A 23,901-nucleotide genomic window follows, 5' to 3' on the forward strand; every position below is an offset into this window, starting at 1 on the left:
GAATTATCATGATGAAACATTTTCAACTGAATAGATTTATATTCTGATGTAATTACAGAATTATTTTAAAATAACTTGGCATTGTTAAAATATGTCTCAAAAGAAGATTAAGAATGTCGCTTTGTATTTTAAAAGTAAAATATTTTCAAATTAAATTTAATATTTATGCCAAATTAATTTTACATATATAAATAAAAACTAATTAATGTTTTAAAATTAGCTTTAAATATTCTTAAAAAAGACTAGTTATGGCCTAAATATCTTACTTGAATATTTCTATTAAGCTATTGTTTAGTATATGAATTTAATTAAATTCCATTTATTAAATTAGTAAATTAGCCGAGCAATATTACTGAAAATGAGAATAGCCAAATTTGCAAATTTAATTATTGTGATTTACACTTTAGTTATTATATAAATTTAATTATTTCTATAATATTTTATATTATAAACTATTTTAAACTTTATTTTTATATTTATCAATTACAGGATATCATATATTTTTTTATTATAATTTTATTAAATTTTACATATAAAAATTTTTTATATACTTTTACATTTATTTATAAAAATATAGATTTATTGTTTATCAATCTGGAATTTGATAGCTTTTCTGAATGGTTATATTTGGAAACCTCTCCTGCCAGTGGTTAACTGTTTCAAAATCAATCTGGCCACAGAAGGACACGTCCAGTAACTTCAGCTTTTTACAATCCGTCAATATCCTATAAATTTCAGTATGAAAAATACAATTAAAAAATTTATTTAAGCAGAAAAATATGTTATTTTTAATATTAAAATTAAGTTAAAAACTTAAAATATTTACATTTGTTGATTAATAAATTAGTAAATAATTATTGTTTAAGATCCTTATCATTCATACAATTATTGTAAGAGAATAATCTTATATATTCAGTATCTTAATGCAACATTTATCATATTACTTGTAATATTAGTAAAAACTGAAGTACATTTTATAAAAAAAAAGTTACTATTACCTTAATATTCCTTCTTTAGTTATTTCTCTCACACCTAATAGATCAAGTTGCTCTAAATATTTCAAGTGATTTGCAATAGTTACCAGATCAAAATCAGACACTGTACTGTAAATAAATATAATTTCTTTGAAATTAGTTAAATTTATAATAAGAAAAATATTTTAATACCATTTTAAAGTTATTGCTTTTACCGTATTGTCGTAAGAATCACTCTCTTCAATTCGGTGCATTTATGAAACAGATCTCTCAAACAGCCTGAACTTGCATCTATTGAATTACTAAAATAAAAATATTTAAAAATGCAATATAATATCTTATAATTTAAATTTATTAATCTTTTGATTTAATCTACTAATGCCACAAATGCAAATAGTAATTGTTTTTTCTTAATTCCTTAACAATAATTTTTTTTCAAATGTTATAAAATCATTACATCTATTTTTTTTATGTAATAACAGACAATAATAACATATAACTCAATGCTAAACTGCTCTATCCTACGTTAAATCAGTAGTTATAGATTACATTGTAACATTAATAATTTGACAAATTAGCAACAACAATTGATACACATTATAGATGTATAGAATAACATAATGCACTGTATTTGCTACATATATTATATATAATTTATTATCAGCAAGTAGTTGTTCTCAATTTCAACAAAAAACTGTTTGTAGTTTATAAATTTAATTTTATTTTCATTTCAATTTATAAAAAGTAAATGAAAAACTGGGACTGTTATTATATTTGATATTAAATCATAATTGTTAATGTCATATAAAATGTAAAATATTACATAACAATAATATTTTTAAAACAAATTTAATGAATTATTAATATTTATCTTCTGTCTATTATTCTTAAAAATATATTAATAATTTTATAATTTTATATTAATTGATTACTAATATAATTTATTAATTTTATATTAATAATCAATTATTCTGAGTTATGTCAAATCTACAATCTATTCAATAATTAAACACATCATAAATATGCAGATCCATTTTTATGTAATTTATATATAAAATATCAAATTTTAATATCTAAGAAAACTTACATTTTATAGACAAACTCTATAATAATATTTATTTATTTTCTTCAAAAAATATTCTTTGAGAGGAATAACATAAACCTGTAATATTTTGAAGTTCAAATTCTGTTTGTATTTCTTCTGAAATTTTGAATCAAACTATGAAAAATTTAAAATTAAATTTTTCAAAGGCCAAGAAAATATAATTTATCTATAAAAATATCTATTTTTAATACATAAAATATATGTAACTCTATAGAAAATGGAAAAATAAATTTTGGAAGTGCTTTAGAAAGATAAATAATTTAAATTTTTATAAATTTAGTTTGATTATTTGACAAATAAATTTTCTAATGGACGAGGAGAAGAAAAAATTTTTATTAAACAACTTAGTGAATTGAAAAATACTAAAGCAGTGCCAGTCATACAAAAATTTACTTGTAATCACTCTTAATAATTCACTTTTAAATTACAATGATGAGTTAGAACTTTTCTTCTATTTGTGCTTTCTAAAACAATTTTATTTAACATAGAGGTATGAATTTTTAATATTTAAATTATGCAATTTCATGCTCACCAGAGATTATGTTAACCATTCACAATAGAAATTACAATATAAAAGTATCTATTTACATAGTTAATGAAGTCAAATTCTTGGGAGTAATATTTACTCCTAATCTTTCATTTGATAAACACTATAACAGATCAATAAATAAGGCTAACAATTTAATAAATAATTTAATCATACTATTTTGTAAGACCAAAATGAGGAATCTACAAATACATTTCCAACTCTTCAATACTATCATTATGAATTCGTTGGGTTATGTGTCGCCAATTTGGAGTTTAAGTAAATTCAACAATTTCGAAAAAGTACAAAACAGATTTATACATAGAATTTTTCAACTAGAACATAATACTCCAGGAAGCTCTCTAAGACTGGAATTGAATAGATATAAACTAAACACCATTTTAATGAAAAGATATATTAAATTTCTAATAAAAGTTATTGATGCAGGAGACCTAACTACGAACTTGCTGTATATATTATACCATAAATCGAGAAATAAAGATTTAAATAGAAATTGGATAATTCAAATAACGAAAATTCTAAACAAATATGGGTTCTCTATGGAACTTTTTATGGAACATACGACCAATAATGAACAACAAAGTAAACTATTAATTCAGAGAGTAATGGAAATATCTATTGTGCAAGATATCGAAGATATACAAAAACGAAAAAACCCATTCTGGTACAAAATAATTTTAAACTACCCAATGAATAATAATTATATGTTCACGAACCTGGCATTTAATGTCAAAAAATTCTTCATACAGCTCAGACTAAATAAAAATGGGATTATTTTCAATGATAAGTTCCTGGATTACTTTCAAACCATATGCCCAAGATGTAATAAATCATTGTCTAAATTCCATATATTCTGTGAATGTGATAAAGTAAACGAAATCAGTCAAAGGTATGATATAAGTATAATAGCCAATTGTTCCAACGAATCTGAGATGTATAAGATCCTTGATAGAGCAAATATTAATACTATTTTTAAAATATATAACTATATGAACCATTTTTTAAAATAAATTGTGATTAATATCTTATGTTAATGAAAGTGTGAACTAGTTAGATATAAACTAATTAGTGCAAAGTACTAGAGTTAGTGAAACAATAATATTCTTAAAGGTTTGTTCGCGAAAGATGTTTGATATATTGTAAATATATGTTATAAAAAAACTAAGTTAAAACTTTAAGATATATAATGAGTATTTAATAGTTTTGTTCAAAGGTATCTAAACGAATCATTCTGATCTAATATGTTGTATTAACAAACATCGCCCTTGTAACAGGCGAAAGACTTATATGCTTAATAAATTGAATTGAATTGAATAAAAGTATCTATTTACAACAGAATCTTATTTACAACAGAATCTTATTTACAATAGAAAAATCCTACACAAATTAGAGTCACTATTGATTGTTTAGCAAATTATTATTCATATTTGTTTATTTAATAATATATTATTAAAGTAAAATCCTTATCATTTTAAATTATGATTTAAAAAATGAATATATTTAAAGTATATCTTATAAAGGGCATTGAAATGAAAGTCAAATTTCTGTAAATAAAAGATAAAATACCAACATAAGTTTAATATACTGGTTTCTGTAGAAGTCTAAAGCAAAAAATGTTTAAAATCAAATTTCTGTAAGTGAAAAATAGGTCATTTTAGAACTGAAAAAATTTTTGAAATATTTTCAATTTTATAAATTAGGAACTAATGAAAACACATTACACAATTAGAAAAAAGCAAGCCAATGCATTTTCTAGCAACTTTAGCTGAATTTGTAAAAATAGAAATTGAGATTATCTATTAAACAAATTTTTACTTAAATATAGTAGAGGAGAAATTAAAACATGTTTTAACTTCTCCTCTACTATATTTAAATGTTTTAACAACTGTAGATGGATAAGCAATAATCAACTGTAAAAAAATAAAGTGATAATGTCTTCACTTTAATAGACTGTTCAAAAAATGATTAATATACAATTAAAGATAATGTTTAGTAATTGTTTGGAGTGCTCTTTCTTTTTAAATTTATTTAAATGTAATCTTTCAGTAATTGTCTTGCATGAGAAAGAGAGCTTACTATTATTTAGCATTCTAACTAATGTTCTAAATGCAGAATCACTATATAACTATTAAACTATATAACACTATATATATATAGTGTTATATAGTTTAAAAATTTCTTTATTTAATATAATAGTTACATGCTTTTCTACATTATATAATATATAATTTACAGTTAAGAAAAGAAAATCATCATAACATTAAATAAAATCATTTTTAAGTTAGCTTTTTTCAATATATAATAAAACTGAGGTATTTTTGAAAAGACAGAAATAGTACTATTAATGGTCTTTATGTCATTAGGAAATGGATACCAGTAAGATTTAATGAAAGAACAAATCAATACATGCGGAATGAAACAAACTTAAAATATAATGCATTTTACTGAAATAAAATCACTTTATAACTTTAAAATAATTATTAAAAAACAATTATAGAATTATAATTATCTGTTTAGAAATTGGAAATAAAATTATAAGTATAAACCATAAGATCTAAACATATTACACATACTGAATAACAAGAAAATTGAATTTATTAAATGACTATGGAGACTGTAATGCTTTAATAGGATATACTTTCTTAGAAATGCAAAATAAGAGAATGAAATAAACAGTTTCAGGTGTTTCTGAAATGTTGTTATATAAGAAAATTTATTCATATTCAAATTCTATTCTAAATTATAATTTTTTTTTAAATATGGGATAAATTTTCTTTATTATTTTAGAATATTATATTTAGCAAAATACTCACCACCAGCCAATATCAATCTCATTTAGCAGAAGACAATGATTAGCTAATAAATATATTCCAACAGAACTTAATGTTTTTGCTCTCCATAAATCAAGACTTTTCAAATTCCTAAATTTAAAATTTCAATTAATTTAAATAAATTTTAGTAAAATTAGAATTTAGTAAGCAAAAATAATATGACTTTAATAATTATAATCATAAGAATCTTATGAGAAAAATGTTTTAGTATAGTAAAATACAAACTTAATTCTTAACTAGTGATAGTAATTTCTTATTTTCCTTTAATACATTAGAGATTTTTCTACAATAACCTTAAAAGTTATTTATAATTAATTAATAACAGCTGCTTTATCATTACAAAGCATTATTCTATCAGAAAAAATATATTATAATATTTATCAATGTTATTCTTCGACTGATGTAAGTTATGATAAAAATTGATGAAATGCAAATTATGAAGAATATAAAAATTTAACTGTCTGAATACCAGTATCTGAGAGACATCTGCTACATCTGTAAGCATTAAAACCAATTTTAATACNTTAATAGAATAATTCTGAACGATTATAAATGATTCTAGAAAGATTCAATTACAAAACCTAATAAAACTGAAATAATAAAACAGTTCATTGTAGACCATATGGGAAATAATGTCTATAATGATTTAATATGTATAGTTTTTTAAAAGCTAAAAAATTCCACAAAATAAACAGAAAACCATTTAATGCATTTATTCTAATGCATTGATTAATAATTAAGAAACAGTATATCCTATTACTCTGTATCATTCATTACTAATTGATAAAGCTATCAGTTTATATTATGTTATCATATTATTAATAAATGGTAATCATCTTATAATTTTTTACACGTATTTCAATCCTAAAGTAAATTAATTTATAACTATTTTCCAAGATAACAAACTAGATCAGTGATTCTCAGTTATTCAAGTTGCAGACCACTCAAACAGATTCACGGATAAACAATGCACCTATGCCATGTTCATACTCTTATCCTGTAAAATAGACATGATATTAAGGTACATCTTAGATGTACCTTAATATCATGTCTATTTTACAAACTAATGTAAGAGATATGTAATGCATTAAAATGTTCTTTTCTCTGGCTAAACAACATAGAATTGCATTTGAAGAATCCATTATCTATTTCTTGATGTTTTTTGTTTCTGCCTATTTAATATCAAATAACTACTTTGTTAAATGCATATTCCCATTCTTATAATACATCAAACTCACATAAAACTTGATTCAAAATCCAATTAACCTAATGAAAAATTCAAATAATATTTAGAATTGAAAACATTGCATCACTTCTAAAAATACTGTAACATGATTTTAAGATTAGAAAAACAGGAAAATATATATTCAAAAATGCTTAGAAAAAGATTCTCTTGAGAAATCAAATTAACAATAATATTCTAAATGTTAAATATAATAAAAAGCATTTAGGAAAAACATTAAAAATAAAATATTAAAATTTCTGCAGAAAACAAGAAACAAAGTTTGATTCTTCTGTTATCTTTAGAAGAAGTGTATAATAGAGTATGTGATAAATAAAACTCTTCTTTATGATTTAATAATCTAAAATGTATTTAAATATTTTTAAATGTAAAAAAATCAATGTATATATCTAAATATATTGTTAGGAAGTTGGTGAATGTGACTTTTGTCCTTGTAATCGTCGTGCACTTTCCTCTGCTATGTGAGGGGTGAGTTGAGTTATGTAAACTCTGCCAAGGGAAGTGGTACTTGGGTTCTGACTTTAGTTGGTCTTGAACGCGTGTTGTGCTCTAACGTACATTCTTTTTTAGTCTTCTCTTTCTTTGTCTTACCTCAACACCACCCTTCACGATATCCATATTCTGACGTATATAATGTAAATACAGTAGAGCGTCGTTCATCCGAATCAATTCAAGACTGGGGTTGTTCAGAAAATCAATATTTCAAATAACCGATTATGTACGAAAAAATATATTAACCTATCACATGTTGAAATTTTTCTCTGTTGCATGTCGCTTCAATATTGAATTTTCGCTGATGTTAGCCTAACAAAGACTATTGTATTGTTAAAAATTATTTTTTTATTTTGTACAAACAAAATAAATATATTGAAAAATATAAAAACAAAAAAACTATACTTCAGAAGTTAATTTAGTATCAAAAACGTAATATATTTGAGTAGCCCAAGACATAGCCAAAGATTGCAGCACCACAGCACTGGCNTATTCCAATAATAGAATGTTTATCAATGAGAGTTCTGTACAAATCTAAATGTCGAAGTTCGACCAATCTTGATATCTGCATAAATCCAAGTTGATCTAAACTTCTTTGTCTGCAGCTACAAATCTGAAATTCTATTTTAAGAAGTATTAGTATATTATAAAGTAATCAGAAATAAAATATAGTATCAAACTTACCATGCAAATAAGGACAAAAATCAGCTATTGCTTTCATGCAGTCATTATTAACAAATGAACAGTTTGATAAATAAAGAAATTTTAGAAATTGCCCACAATTTTCTAAAAATCTGATAAGAAAATAATTTTGTAAATATACTTAAATTTATTAACTTCTAGAAATAATATTAGATTATTTAATAATTATATATGTAAATTAATTAAGAAAATGAACAATTTTTTCGTGATACGAATAATTTATCTTATGAACCATAGTTGATAATTATATATCATGAAGCAATTTAAGTGATAAACAAATTCTTTTGCAATATTTAAAATCAATACTTACTGAATAAAACTAGCAGGATTCAATTTTCCTTTATTGCCACACCAAGAAAGATTTAAATACTGAAGTGATAAACATCTGTTTTTAAGTCCATAAAGCATATCTGATGTTACCTAATTATTAATATTAAAATTGATATTTAATTCAATTATATGGGAATGTTTAGAGCATTTAAATTTTTGATTATCCTATCCAGTTATATTTGTTTAAAGATGTTTCACTATATTTCAAAAGTAAGTGAATCAGATGAAATTCATGAATTATACATGCAATTAGCAATTGTTATAATAATATATTTATTTTACAGTAAAATTAGCATCTTCAATCTGGTTTTACTGTTTAAGGTTCTATTACTAATATAATATAAATGTGTGTGTGAATTCCTTTTAACTCCTGCAATTTTTGTCCAATCCAGATGAAAGTTTGGTTATATATGTTTTAAGTTCTGACGGAAAGTATAGACTACTTATTTTCAAAAATATTAGCTAAAGAATAAACATTTCATTGATTTGGAATCGGTGATCGCACTTATGTTGTAGTGACATCAGTGACCTCATTTAGTTCAAGTTTGATGAAGGAATTTCCCTTAAGCTGCATTTTTAAATATTTTGGCAAATGACCTATTTTAAACTTACTTCATTAAATTTAAAATTCAAACTTTAAAAAGAGATAGTTGTAAAAATCTTTCCACAGTGACCACGTGACATTCTTCTATACAATTGGAAGTAACAATTTAATCACCCATTATTTAGAAAGTGTCATTGCTCATCTTACTAACCTATGTACAATTCATTTTTATTTTATTAACATGGAATTAAAAAGACTTGCTATTTTATATAAAAAAAAAAGCCTAGACAAAAGTGTAAGAGTAAAATTGTTTAGGAAAATTCTAGATCTAAAAGAATAAGAACTGAGATCCCTAAAGGTTATGAAGTCTGACTTGAGCAACATCAAATAAGAATGGTTTTGTCAAGAGCTGCTGAAATAGCATCACAACATCAAGCTCAAATATAAACTACTTAATTTATAGAAATATTAGCAACTATTTTTGAATTTCTTGAAATATCTACTCTTCTCAATTCTTCAATCTCTACTTTCTCATAAAAAGTATTCTATCATGCTTCACGGGAGAATTTCTAGTATAGCATGTTATTCATAAACTTTTCAATAATTTTATTTTTATTTCATGTTATTCTACTGTTTTCATGATTACAGAATGTTACATATTTATTAATATTATTGTGTTAATTAGATCACAGTCTCTACAGCATTATGGTTTAATAAATTTATTATAGTAAATTTAATAGTTTATTATTATTATTATTATTGATCTGACTATTAATTTTACATAACAAAATCATCAATTTCATTGCAATATTAACTAACATTGTAAATTGTTTTTAATAATATAGTAATTATTTTGTAATTTTGAATAATTTAGCTTTAAAAAATTTAACATAAAAATGTTTATTGCATTATTTTATTTTATTTTCATTCTTTTTTTTGGCTTATACCTACTTTATAACAAACATCCACCTATATAATTTTAAAATAACTAAAAATCTAAACATTTATAATATACACTTTTATGATTAAAAAATAGTCCAAGTATCATAAAGTTATAATTAAGATAATTAAGTTTCAAGCAATTATATTAAAAAATTTAACAAAAGTTAACTACCTTGTTCCAATATAATTTTAACTCTAAGCCAGTATATAGAGTTGGATCATAGCAATGTTTATAAAATAATCTGTAATATTATTAAAATAGCTTATTAAATTTTCAAAATATTTATAAAATATTGTATTAGTTATATTTTATAGTTTTTATTGTATTTTATTTTAAGTTTGTTTATAGTTTAATTCATTTTAATGATGTGAGAAAAGATATAACTTCCTTCTGATAAACTTCAACAGAAATATATTTTATAAATATAAAACTTCTATTTTACAACATGTATTCTGATAAATTATTATAAAAAAATAATTTATTGCATAGAGTTTTTGCTTTTCATAATAGTTAAAAAATTATTACTATTGATAATTCATATTAATATAATTAAACTAACCATACCTTGAAACTCTTGCAGCTATACATAAAGACATTAAATCTAAGTAACTTAAAATTACATTAAAGACCTCACTCTGGAAATAAAAATGATAATAATTAGTGTATAAATAAATTATAATGTATAAATTGATCAAATTATATTACAGGAAATCTTTGTTAATTCAAACTTTAGTAATTTTAAATCCCATCAGTTTGTAACCATACTTTTGTCCTGGCCAGGGATACAGAGATTTACACGTTAAGGAATTTGGTTAGTTCAAAATTCAAAATGAAAATTCTATCCAAACTGTGATATGTATATGCTAACTGGTTCATTTAGATCAAAGTGCCTCCATGCTATAAGAGAACAGACTGAGAACAACTCTAATCTGGTTAATATGGCTTTGCTTTTACAATAACACATTTTTGGTTGTCACATTACCCATGGAATACCCTTTTTTTTCTTATCTCATAAAATATGAATGGTTTTTGGATGGCAATATTGGGCTACTAGTAGCAGATTGAGATATTTGAATAGCTTTAGGCTATTATGTTTGGGCATCTTAGTATTTTTGGACCACTTTAAAAATAATTTGGGCTACATTTCAAAGAATTCTGCTTTACTTTTTATAAAACGTATCTGGCAACCTGCGAGGTTCTCACCGAGTACATGCTGTTTACCTTTACATTTATATTATTATTAATTAACAAAAATAGTGTTCTATATAAGTATCTGTTTGCTTAATAAATTACATCAGTTACATGGTATTTGGCATATTATACAAAAATATATAAATTTCGGATAATTTGAAATTCAATCATTTGAAGTCACGAATATTTTGTCTCAAATTTTGAGAATTTCCTGTAATTACTTTTTGAAAATATAAAAGACAACTAAGTAAAAATATGTATTATTAAATTTAATTTTTATTCTTACAGATAAAATAAAGAAAAACTATTTTAAAATTAATAATAATAACTTTTATCATTTTATTTATATTAATGATAATTTTATCAATATAAGTAGAATAAACTTTGCTGACTCTCAATAATATGCAATAATATAAAAAATTTGAATAAGTTAATTTCTGTTTATATCACATATATTAAATTCATTTAACATGTTTTAAGATAAAACTGATAATAGGTTATTACTCTATTTCATTACTTTGATATAACAATTTTACAAGATATTTCAGTTATTAATAGATAATTATAAATCTCCAATACATTAGACATAATAAGTGAGATAAGATAATCACCATTGAAAACGATTTATACATATATTTTCTTTATCCTTCATTTATGCTATTATATTACAAAAACAATCATAAATAATGTTTTTTGTAGTTATTGTTCATTCAATTTAACTGTGTTTATGTTATTAAATTTACAATACAAAACTATACATCTATTGACAAAAATAAAACAGAAACTTACAGGTAAAAGATCAAAATATCCATTTGCTAATGCTTTATATTCTTTAATAGCTTTTAAACTAACTTTTTCAAATGTTTCTGCAAGACCAATTTCTTCATTTGCATTTAAATTAGATTCACTTTGAAGGATATATTGAAATGAAAATAGAAGAGATTTTCCAGTAAGTGATATGGCATCCAATTCATAATAATATTTTAGATGCGCATGATAAAATTCCAATCGATATAAACTGAAATAAATAAATAAATAAACAAACAATTATTATGTTTTAAAATTTATAAATGTGATAAAAAATAAATTATGTATCATAGATCATAAAATCTCAGTTCATAATTTAAATATATTAATATCTCCTGGTTTGAAAAATATTTAGTAATCAAATTTAATAATTATTAAAGCTAATTAAAAATGGTTTAAATGATTTTAATTATTATATATTCCCTAGACAATTTATTATGACTATTTGTCATTTTTTAACAATTATAAGATTGCAACTCGAACACCAACTATAGTGCCAGTAATTGTTTTGCAACTCGAGTTGCAAAACAATTACCCCAGGGTTTCATAAGTACTAAATTACGAGATTAATGCAAATCATAAAAATTTAATATAAACATATATTTAAATTAGAATTTATTTGTTTCATTATATTTTAAATATTTTTATATTTTTAACAACAAAATAATTTTTTTTAAAGATTAAAATTAAATCAATACTTTGATAACTTATATTTGACTTTTATGATTATTCTACTCTATAAAGCATGATTTTATTGCAATTTGTTACCATTATCACCAAGGTTCAAATAATAAATTATTTTTTCTAGTAACTTGATTTTACTGATATTTTCCTTTGATGTTTTTCGTTTTAATAAATCAAATATAGTGAATCATTGAAAATCCAGAATTGGCTGTTGAAAAATGAATATTAAGTATTTCAATAGTAACTTCATAGTTGATGTTCTTTTAACTTGTGTTCTTTCAGATATAAATTGTTGATTTACTAATATTTATTCAGAATTTATAATTTTTTTAATTTTAAAATTATGATTAGTGTATTTTTTGTTTAAATACAGTGATTCTGTAAGTTATATTTGGAATTTTTTAAATATTCCTACATTTCTTGCAAAATACTTGCTTGCACTTAGAACAACTAAACTTGAATTACAGTATTTAAAATGCTAATTTATTAATATATGTATTATTTGAAAATCCAGGTGGATCAGCCCCAATTAATCTGGATTTTTGACATTTAAGTGTATTTTTTTTTAAGGATCTAAGTCAGAAAATCTTCTTAACTAGTCCTACAAAGAATTGTTGGACTTGTTCCCTTTAGTATTCTTTTAGACTAATTTTAAAACTGATTTTTAAAAAAATATTTTAATATATACTCTATTGATCTTTTTCATGATTCAAATAGAATTACAAGAATTGCTAAACTTGTTCCTTTTTCAAGTCCAATTTTCCTATTATCTACTTTCATTTTTATCTATTTTTAGAGATCTGTGAAAGTTCTCTGTTAAACCTCATGTTTAATATATTCAACCATTTGATGGGTGCACCATCTATATATATATAACCCATTCAACGGGTGTCTGTCCCGTAACCGTTTGATAACGGACACTAGAGGCACCCCTATCGTGTGTCATATTTCAAACATTCAAATTAACAATTTTAATTCTTATTTAAATTAACAATATAAATTTTTATTATTCATTTGGCCAATAAATTATTATTTGGTCAATATAACAATATAAATAATTCAGTATATTTGTAATAGGAATTTATTATTTCAGGGGCTTATATCTCTCGAAGGGTCGCGAGTAGGGGTATGGTTCCTTTGACTTTATTGTTAGTACAGGGGTCTACGGTTTGGGGGGTTGCCACCTCTTCATTCGGAGGGTAAATCTTACCATTCGGACTTTAACAGAGCTGTAGAGCATATTGATAGGAACAAAAAAGTTAAAGGAACCGTGCCTCATGGAAATTTGTAAAGAACGCCCACTAGGGGGCATCCCGAGCTACTAGTCTTATATAAACAGTTTCTATTCTTTTGCAAAAAACCATCTTCAGAAAGTGGAAAAATTCATAGCCAGCAACAATAAGTTATTAGGAAACTGTAAGTAGTCTTATTAATGAAATCTATAAAATCTAAACTTTCTCCTATGGAAATTTATGAATAAAAATATTATGATATATACGATTTTTAAAAATAAATAATCTTAAGTTATTTTTCTATTAATTTTGAGATGCTGAAATAAAATTATATACTGTAATACAAGTAAAATTAACTTCATAGCAACTGATTCACTATTTCACTTAAAAGATTATGCTATATTTTTTTACTTTATTTTTAATACCTGAAAAATAAAGTAATATTTATTTTTAAAAAGTATAACTTAAAATTTTTAATTTTGCATATGAACTGAATTAAAAAAACTTCAATACTTTAATACTTACTCTGTAGCAAAGTTGACATTTTTTGTTTCAATTTTAAATATCCGAGATTGAGAATGTACTATTTGAGGCAAACTTTTCCAAATAATCTTCCATCTGGAAAATAAAACATAACGAGTTTTAATATACATTCCCAATAAAAAAGTATATAATAATGCCAATAAATTTTGTCATTACACAATCATAGGAAAGAAATAATAGTTTAAATAGTTTAATTTTCAACTACAATAATTATCTCAGATGATATTAATCTTTGAAATTAAAAATATGTCAATATTATAGTAGTTAATTGTTCTCTTTAGTATTCTTTTAGACTAATTTTAAAACAGATTTTTAAAAATATTTTTATATATAATGTATTGATCTTTTTCATGATTCAAATAGAATTACAAGAATTGTTAAACTTGTTCCTTTTCCGAACGAGTTACTCACTTGTCCGTGACTTGTTCAAACATGCAATACAAACGCGCCACGTCTGCGCGATTTTTTGTGACGAGATACACACTTATTGGCCACTTGTTTAAACATGCAATACGAACGCGCCGCGTCTGTGCTTGTTTGTGTTTGCTTCTGTCACACAATCAGTCAGACTGGTAAGCTGTTAACTAGCAATTTTAGCAATTCTTGTGTTTCTTGAAAGGCGTAAGTGCAATATTATTGTCAAAAAGGTAATATTAGTTTTTTTTATTCAAAATTAAGTTTTCCTACAAATTTTTTTAACTTTCAAATTTTTAATCCATAATAGCTTGTCGGAAAAGCAAACAAAAAAACGGAAGGTTGCGGATGAGCACAGGCATTTCCAAGAAAAGTGGAAATTTGATTATTTTTTCACTTTCGTCGAAGATAAAGCTGTATGCTTAATATGCTCAGAGACTGTGTCGACATTAAAAGAATATAACATAAAAAGGCATTACGATACAAAACATGAACAACAATATAAAAACTTAACAGGACAACTCCGGATAGATAAGTTTAATCAAATGGAGAAAAACTTGGGAAAACAACAGGCTATTTTTAAAAATCAAGCTATTTTATCAAATACGGCAGTAAAGGCTAGTTTTGTTGTCAGTCAAATACTGGCAAAAAAAATGAAACCCTTTGCGGATGGAGAGATGATAAAAGAATGTCTGACTGCTGTTGCAGAAATAGCATTTCCTGATAAAATAAATATTATTTCAAACATTAGTTTATCAAGATTCACCATTGCAAGGAGAATTGAAGACTTGTCCGAGAACATAGCAACAACGCTTCGTGAACGCATTGCAAAATTCGAATACTGTTCTTTGGCACTTGATGAGAGTTGCGATATTAGCGATACAGCACAACTGGCTATATTTTTACGTGGTATTGACACCAAATTTAATATTACCGAAGAATTGTGTTCACTGATTCCAATGCAAGGGACTACAACCGGCAAAGACCTGTACGATGAACTAAAGTCTGTGTTGGAAAATTTTTCAATTTCATTAGAAAAGATTATTGGTATATCGACAGATGGAGCACGAGCAATGTCAAGCATGGAGGTAGGAGTATCGGGAAGGCTATTTCAAGACATTAAGAAGGTCACAGGAAGGGAAATATTCGTTAACCACTGCATAATTCACCAGGAAAATTTGTGTGCGAAAAGATTGAGTTTGCCAAATGTCACAGTACCAATAATTAAACTAATCAATTTTATAAAGTCGCGCGCGTTAAATCACCGTGAATTTAAAGAATTCCTGAAAGATTTAGAAACTGAATATGGCGACGTGGTTTTTAATACCGAAGTACGTTGGCTTAGTAGAGGTGCAATGCTAAAAAGAGTATACAACTTAAAAAGCGAAATACAATTGTTCTTGGATATGAAGGGATATGCCTTTCCTCATTTTGGTAATAAAGAATGGATGTGCGATTTTGGGTTTCTTATCGACATGACTCAGCATCTCAATGATCTTAATGTGGAACTTCAAGGCAAAGGACAGTTTATTCACAATTTGTATGATAAAATTCAGGGCTTTGAGCGCAAATTAAAATTGTGGAAACAGCATCTTTTGCAGAATAATGTGTCTCACTTTCCACATTTAGAAAAAGAAAACGTTACTACTTCTCAAAAATACGCACAATATATAGACATTTTAATCAACGAATTTCAATTACGATTCCAAATGTTCAAAGCTGAGAAGACAGCGGTTTCCATGAAAATGTTTTCCTCGCCATTTAATATCGATGTGGATACAGTTCCCGAAGACTTTCAAATGGAAGTGATTGACATGCAGAATAATACCGATTTAAAAAATGTATTTTTCTCAGTAAACATCGAAAATTTTTATAAATCTTATGTGAGCCCTGAGAAATTTCCGCTTTTGACGAAAAATGCAAAGCAAATGATGTCTCTGTTCGGAAGTACGTATGTTTGCGAACAATTATTTTCAACCATGAAATTAATCAAAAATGACCACCGATCAAGACTGAGTGATGCACGATTAGAAAGCTGCGTACGTGTAGCTACCTCATCAATTCCGGCTGATATTGATCAGCTTGTATCGAAAAAACAGTGCCAAATTTCTCATTAAAAATTTCAAGTAAATTCGTTTTTCTGTTCTTTTCTTGTTTGTTTTTATTTTGCATTAAAATTTGTATATGAAATCTTTACTTTTTTTAAATTTTATATTTTTTTATTGTAATGTTTATTATAAATAAAGTTTTGTAAATTATTAATAAGTGTTACTTTATGTGCGGCCTGCCAAAAAATTTTAAAATTTAAATTGGCCCGTTGATTAAAAAGGTTGCTCACCCCCGACATACACCATTATTACTTGATGTTGGTTTTAAAACTGTCTTTAGTGTTAATAGTTTTTCAAACCAAGGAAAATAACAAATTTGTTAAAAGAAGTCATATATTCTTCACAAATACTTTTAATAACTTCAGAATTCATCTGACATTTACAATAAATGTTATCAAAAGTATTTATGGAGAATATATGATTTATTTTAACAAGTTTGTTAATTTCATTGGTTTAAAGAACTATTAACAATGAAAAACAGTCTTAAAATCCACATCAAGTTATTTAACACATTGCATAGCTTTATACTTGTTCTTTACACCTCTTATAAAGCTTTAAATTATTCTACATTCTTTTAAAGTAGATTTATCAGATTAACTGGAAAAAAAGAATGTCTATTATTGCCAAAAATCCATTAAATTTAACGTATTTTAAAAATATATATGAATAATGAACTTACAATGTACAGGATGAATTAAAATGTACATTAATCATTTTATACTCATTGATTCATTAGCTCAACCTTTTAGCATGTTATATTTGTGATTAACAAAAACAAAACTCCAAGTTTTTCTTTTAGAATAAAAATAGTTTGTCCATTAAATTGAAGGTCCAACAAATTTTAGGAAATTTTATCTTATGTTTCATCTGTATATATAAAACACACTTAAAATTACTTGTTGATTTGCTTATAACAAATTTTTGAACTGAAAAATTGCAATTATATTTTATTGATATATTTGACCCTTACTCTCCTTTGTAGTGACTCCCAAATTCTACATATATATTTAAATATATTTTTTAAAAGAAATACAAATTATATATTTATATATTTATAATGAATATATGTATTAATTTATTATATAAATACAATAAATAAATTTATTTGTATGTAAATCTATATACTAATATATAAAATAAAAATGTTTTTTTGTTTGTTTGCTGGAGGTAAGCTCAGAATCAACTAAACCAATTTTTAAAATTCTTTTGCTATTGTAAAGTTTATTCCTTCCAGATAAACATAGGCTATATATTATTTTCATATTAAAGAAGGAAAATGCATGAGAAAGGTGTTTTACCGTGGCATTTGTTTTGCATTGTTGTATCATCATTTACCTGTTCTGTTCAAAGTTAATCACTGTCATCACCTGGTGGGCTTTTTAAAACTTATTACCTTATCTATTTGGTATTGGAGTACTCTATGGGAAACATGGAATACTATAAAACTTGGATCCCTAACTCCTCCTCTCTTATTTCATCCTGCTATTCTCAAACTCCCAAACCTTTTGAGTGATCTGGACAAATTTTGAATATTTACTCTCTACAATCCTCCAAAAAAATATATGCTGCTTTAAAATACAGACTGCACTCCTTTTCCTTGATGCAGCAGATGGAATTGTAGACGTCTACTGCATCACATTTCACCAACAGTGGATCTGACACGGTGGTACCATGCATTGGCCTGCTCAGTCACCAGACTTATCATATCTTGATTTTTATTTCTGGGGCATATGAAAACACTGGTTTATGACACCCCATTGACAATGCTGAGAAGCTGGTTGCAAGAATCACAGTAGCTGCCAGAGAAATTCGAGATGAGCCTGGATTATTCCAGAATGTAGATGTGAGGTCTGCATTGCAGTCAGTGGAAGAAACTTCGAACACTTTCTTTGACTCATGTTCCTTTTGTTTTTGTACATTTATTATTAAAACGAATATTCATTTATGGTCTTCTTCTTTATGATGTTTCTGTGTACATCGTCGCTTCAGGAAAGCATTTCCAACCCTGCATTGCTATATGATTCTGAGTCGTCGGGATGCACTCTACCCCTCTTAGAAGTTCTGAAACATTTAACTGAGACACTCTGTATATTTATATATATTTTATATTATTATCTTGTAACCTTTCTAAGAATTCAAACTTTCAATCATATTTTTGTTTGTTTTCATTAAAAAAAACTATTATTAAAGTATCTTAATGCAACATGGTAACAAAATCTTAAATAATAACAGTTTATTTACAGCATATTATATGCAATTTTTCAGAGTTAACATGATCTATTTTTCAATATTTCTATATGCCAAAGTTGATTTAAGTATATTTAGATTTTATTTAGTATTTAAGTATTATTTAGAAAAAATGAATACTTATAAAATATTCAGTAATCTATTTAAATTATTAAATATTTTTTTAATCAAAATACTGTATATTCTTACAAACATCAAACTTTTAATTGTAAGATTAAATATTTCTCACATGATTAAATAATCAGTTCTAGTAATTCTTAAAANACATACATAGGGACCACCAACACGCAATGGAGTAATCCCTAAATAATCAGTTCTAGTAATTCTTAAAAATGTATTTAGCTACTTTTAAGTTCAGTGAAAATAATTAATTGTTAATTAAATTGTTGTTAATAATTAAAATGTTTAATTATTAGTAAAAATAAAAAAATGTAATATAGACAAATAAATAATACAAACTCTGCACTTCCGTAGCTATATGCAAGCACTTTAACAACTGCACCAGGATTATAAGTTTCATAAATGTTCAGTTCTAATGGATATACTTTCTCTTTAAATCTGACTTCTGAAAATAAAAAGATAAAATTAGTCAAAAATTAAACAACAGCAATTAAATGAATTCAACAAAATTATAATTATTTTTTATCTTCAACAATTTAAACCATTATCATCATACTGAATTTCAGAACCATTAAACATTTCTTCAGAGCTTGAGAAATTATTTACACTAAATTTCTTGTGGAGGCATATCATGGTATTACCAGTAATTTAATTTCAAATTCATTCTGTAGTCTAAGAATAAATTCTGTTGTGAAAAAAAATCACTCAAAAACCAGATATTTATCAGTTATACAATAGAACTGATTATTCAAAGTAATGTGGACCAATGCTACCTTGGATGGCTGACAACTCAGATAAAACAGAGATCATGTAATCATTTCAAACTTTCTTTTATGAAAAACTGTATAGGAAAAGTAATGCATTCAGAAAGATTTGCCTTAGACAATGCAGTGTCTCTGTTAATCAGTGTTCTACTGTATATTAAAAAAAATAAACATTCTAATTACAATCAAAATTCTTAACATTATTTTGTAGATTTGATCTTTATTCTGTATTAATGGCTAAAGCTATGTATGCATTCTATCCTGAATACAAACATGTATTTAATGGAGTTTTGAATTATTGAAACAATAGATTTTGCAAAAACTGTCCAAAATAATTAAATGCCAAACAAATTTCTTCCATAAAAATAAAGTTCTCTCTTCGTTGGCAACATGTACAATGTCTGAAAGATCTTGAACAGATGTCTAATAAATCAACAATGTGTACATGGAATTATCAACAGTGTTATAGGGGGGGTCAATTGTATTTAATAAAGTAATATTGAATGCATCACTAGCAGGATTAAATAAGAATATTGCCAAGGTTGAGAACTTTAAGCTTGCATTCAAATACAATCTAATGGTCTTTAGAAATGTCAAAGATAGCATTAATATTCAACAAATTCTGGGAACATAGCATTCTGGTTATACCGTTTCCCTGAAAATTAAGACAGTGTCTTATATTAATTTTTGCTCTCAAAGATGCACTAGGTTTTATTTTCAGGGAATGTCTTATTTTTCAATGAAGAAAAATTCACATTTATTGTTGAACAAAAAATTTCCAACTCAAACTTAGACGAGAGTGACGTATATCCAGTTGTGTCAAACTGAACTTAAATAAAACTGAAGTGAACTTACAACGTTTCTGTGCTGGAGTGGACTTCCCACTCTCGCTTCAACTTAACCTTTTCATAGCGTCGACATAGGGCTCGATGACCAATTATGCTTACTGAACCGTAGCACTATGCAAATGTGATGTGGCGTGATTCCCGGCCAACCAATTAGCGATCCCCAGCCATAACGTTATGCAAATCTGTGATTCCCAAGCCATAGTCTTATGCAAATTATGCTGTGTGGCGTGATTGTCTACTGGCCAATCAGTGGATGTACTTTCAAAACGCCAACGGCTACTTTCAACCATCTATTGATGATCGTTACGAGTAAAAAGAACTTTGCTAGGTCTTACTTTTGGGGGGAGGCCTTATATTTAGCAATTCAGCAAAACCTCTGCTAGGTCTTATTTTCAGAGGATGTCTTATTTCTGGGGAAATACGGTAGATGATTTTAATTATAATTGTGTTATGCTGAGTTGTATTCAATCTCTTTAATTCTGTTTCTGTAAGCCACATATCAAGATAACTGATAAACAGAATTAACCAGATTGGATACAACTCAAGGAAAGGTATTTTTGTTATAGTTTTAACTTGTCAAACAACTAGAGAATGTACTATGGTCTATGGAATAATATAAATTATATCCAAATAAATAATGTAATTTATGTTTGTTCCAAATTAACAAAAAAATACATTAGCTTGTAAATATGATATTTTCAATATTTAATTTTGTAAATGCATTCTGAAAATTTGTGGTTTATTCACCATACAAATATACAGTTAAACCCATCCAAAACAGAACCCAAATGAAAAGAGAACCATCTAAAGGGAAAAAATTCTTCAGAATAGAGCACTTTCTGCGATAATATAAGAACCCATTCAAAACAGAAACCCTCCAAACCAGAAAAAATATTTGTACCATGCAATTCCAGTTTACAGAGGATTTACTGTATATACTATATGACATTCAAGCAAATGGCCGAGATAAAGCTTTAAGCAGGTGCATTTTTGTGCTTATTGAACTTAACCAGTAGAAATCTATGGAAAAATTGTTTTTCTTTTACATACATAGGGACCACCAACACGCAATGGAGTAATCCCGTAGTTTACGTCAATCAATTTATGCAGTAAAACTATATAGATATTTTTAATAAAGATTTAAAAAATTGAAAATTAATACATTTGAACTGGTTTATTATTTATTATGAAGTAAAGAATACTCTCATATAAATATTTAAAAATTTGCAATCAATGTTGACCGAATTACAACAGTATCTACAGAGATAAATTTAGTCTTTATCACGTGATGATTGATAAAAGTAAGTTATACCAAGAAAATCCTGACTTATGACTTCATCTTTTGGAATACAATAAGAAAACGGTTTCTGTAAAGATGCCGAATTTAACCACCAACTTCCATAAGTTCTCTAAAAACAAACAGTAAAAGCATAAATTATTTGAAAAATATAATATTTAAATATGAAAGTATTTTCAGTTTTTCGACCCACCAAAAGAAATGCTTGGGTGTAATCACCGAATTTCGGAAAAATATTCGGTTCACCAACAACATTTAACGCCGTGTAAGAGATGCTACCTTCGCTTCCATACTGAGAACTAAAATCTTTCACTTCTTCTACGTATTGTTCTATGGTAGTCGGTCCGGGATTGTATATAGAAAACAAATTGACAGACATATCCACATATCTACTTGTACACAAACATGCACATCATTTTTGGAACAGTGTTGCCAGACATTTTCCATCAACAAACTGATCCGTAAAAATAGCCAGGAAGTAGCCATCTTCTTGGCGTCTTAATAAATTTATAAATTAATAATATGGATAACCTATATCGTTACTCGAGTCTTGCGAGTTAAATAATTGAGCAGAGCTCTCTTAGCAACGCGTTTAACGTTTGTGCGATGGTTAACTCCACTGAACCGCTTAATGGATTTAAATCATTTTTGCATACAAATAGAATCCATCTCGGTTTTTTTAAAACTCTTTTTGTCCTGTGGGCACTAAGAGCGTCTCTTTTAGCAAACCAATTATGAGTTCGGCCAGGCCCACAATTCTTGGATATTTTTCGACCCGTCTCGGATCCCCGGAGCGGCAGGCTGTCACTTTGACCGCTCGGCTATCCGGCCGTCAAGTCTCTCGGTCCTGACGCAAAAGGCATTTTAAAATTCGATCCGTGACCAGAGATCAAAGTTCACGATGTTACGTCTATGGACGAAGTTGGCGTTAAATCCACGCTTGTCAAACTTTTTCTTTACTGTACAGTACATTGAAATACATTAATTTCTCACGGGTTTTTCTTTTTTTGTTATTTATAATAGACAAATTATAGATTAAATATCCCTAGAAGGTTTCTAAATTAAAATTTAAGCTAAATTCTTTCAAGAATTATGCTAAATTTGAATTGATAGGTTACACTTTGATTTTTGTCTAAAAAATTAAAGCCAATAGAATTTAATTTTTAATGGCGGCGCGATAGTAGCGCTACAGTACGGGGAAATACATAAACCTTCTCTGGAAACGTGGATAAGTAAAGAAGGCAATGACGTATGAAGGCGGGTTTGTCATTTAGCTAATTAGCTTGTTTACTTAGCTGCTAGCAACTTATGCCCACATTCACAATTAAGAATTAAAAATTAAAGGCAGAAATTATCCAATAAGCGTTTATATATTTAAAGCGAAATAATTAGTAATTGGTTAACTTCTGACTCAGACTTTTAGTTCTTAGTTGAAAATAAAAATATAAAATGTATTCTCTGTGTATTATAGATGGCAAATCAATGATATATTGTCCAAAACTGTAGGCCGAATAGCCGAACCGACAAAGGCGTCAGTTTGCCGTTCTGAGAAACCCAGCTTCAAATCGGGATCAAAAGCATCGAGAATTTTTGTGAGCATCTATCGGAGTACGTTGAACTCCATCTTTCATCATCCGGTCATTTTCATTGTGGACCAAATCCGCATTGACGGGTATGACTAAAAAGACCCTCTTAGGACTTGACATGAAAAGAATCGGAAATAGGAGAAAGATCCCAAAATGGTACTGAATATTGAAAAACTTTATCAAGCATGCAACATGTATGATTTCATTTATTTTTAATACATAATATTCGCAAGAATAACTTGATAACTATAGTATTTTTTATTAAAATTCTAAAATACTAAACATCCCCAAAACAATTCATTTCGATGTATATCATTTATATAAATAACATCAACATTATATAATTTTG

At 26.2% G+C, this 23,901-nt stretch overlaps 1 protein-coding gene across 1 annotated transcript; it reads right to left on the reverse strand.

Annotated features, from left to right (window-relative positions):
* Positions 1–556: 556 nt before the first annotated feature.
* Positions 557–22,867, reverse strand: LOC111612520 (F-box/LRR-repeat protein 4-like). The gene is made up of 14 exons (XM_023353753.1): positions 22,160–22,867; positions 21,982–22,078; positions 19,397–19,502; positions 14,151–14,243; positions 11,692–11,920; positions 10,276–10,346; positions 9,883–9,952; positions 8,205–8,314; positions 7,877–7,986; positions 7,682–7,813; positions 5,440–5,551; positions 1,190–1,276; positions 999–1,103; positions 557–725 (listed from the first exon to the last, which is right to left on the reverse strand). Exons 1-14 carry the CDS (start codon positions 22,343–22,345, stop codon positions 590–592), a joined length of 1,644 nt encoding a protein of 547 aa, XP_023209521.1. The 5' UTR covers positions 22,346–22,867; the 3' UTR covers positions 557–589.
* Between the last annotated feature and the right edge of the window lie 1,034 nt (positions 22,868–23,901).

This window comes from Centruroides sculpturatus, unplaced genomic scaffold (assembly GCF_000671375.1).
Source record: "Centruroides sculpturatus isolate CEXI.00-Female unplaced genomic scaffold, Cexi_2.0 scaffold1773, whole genome shotgun sequence".
In the NCBI taxonomy this organism is placed as follows: Eukaryota; Metazoa; Arthropoda; class Arachnida; order Scorpiones; family Buthidae; genus Centruroides; species Centruroides sculpturatus.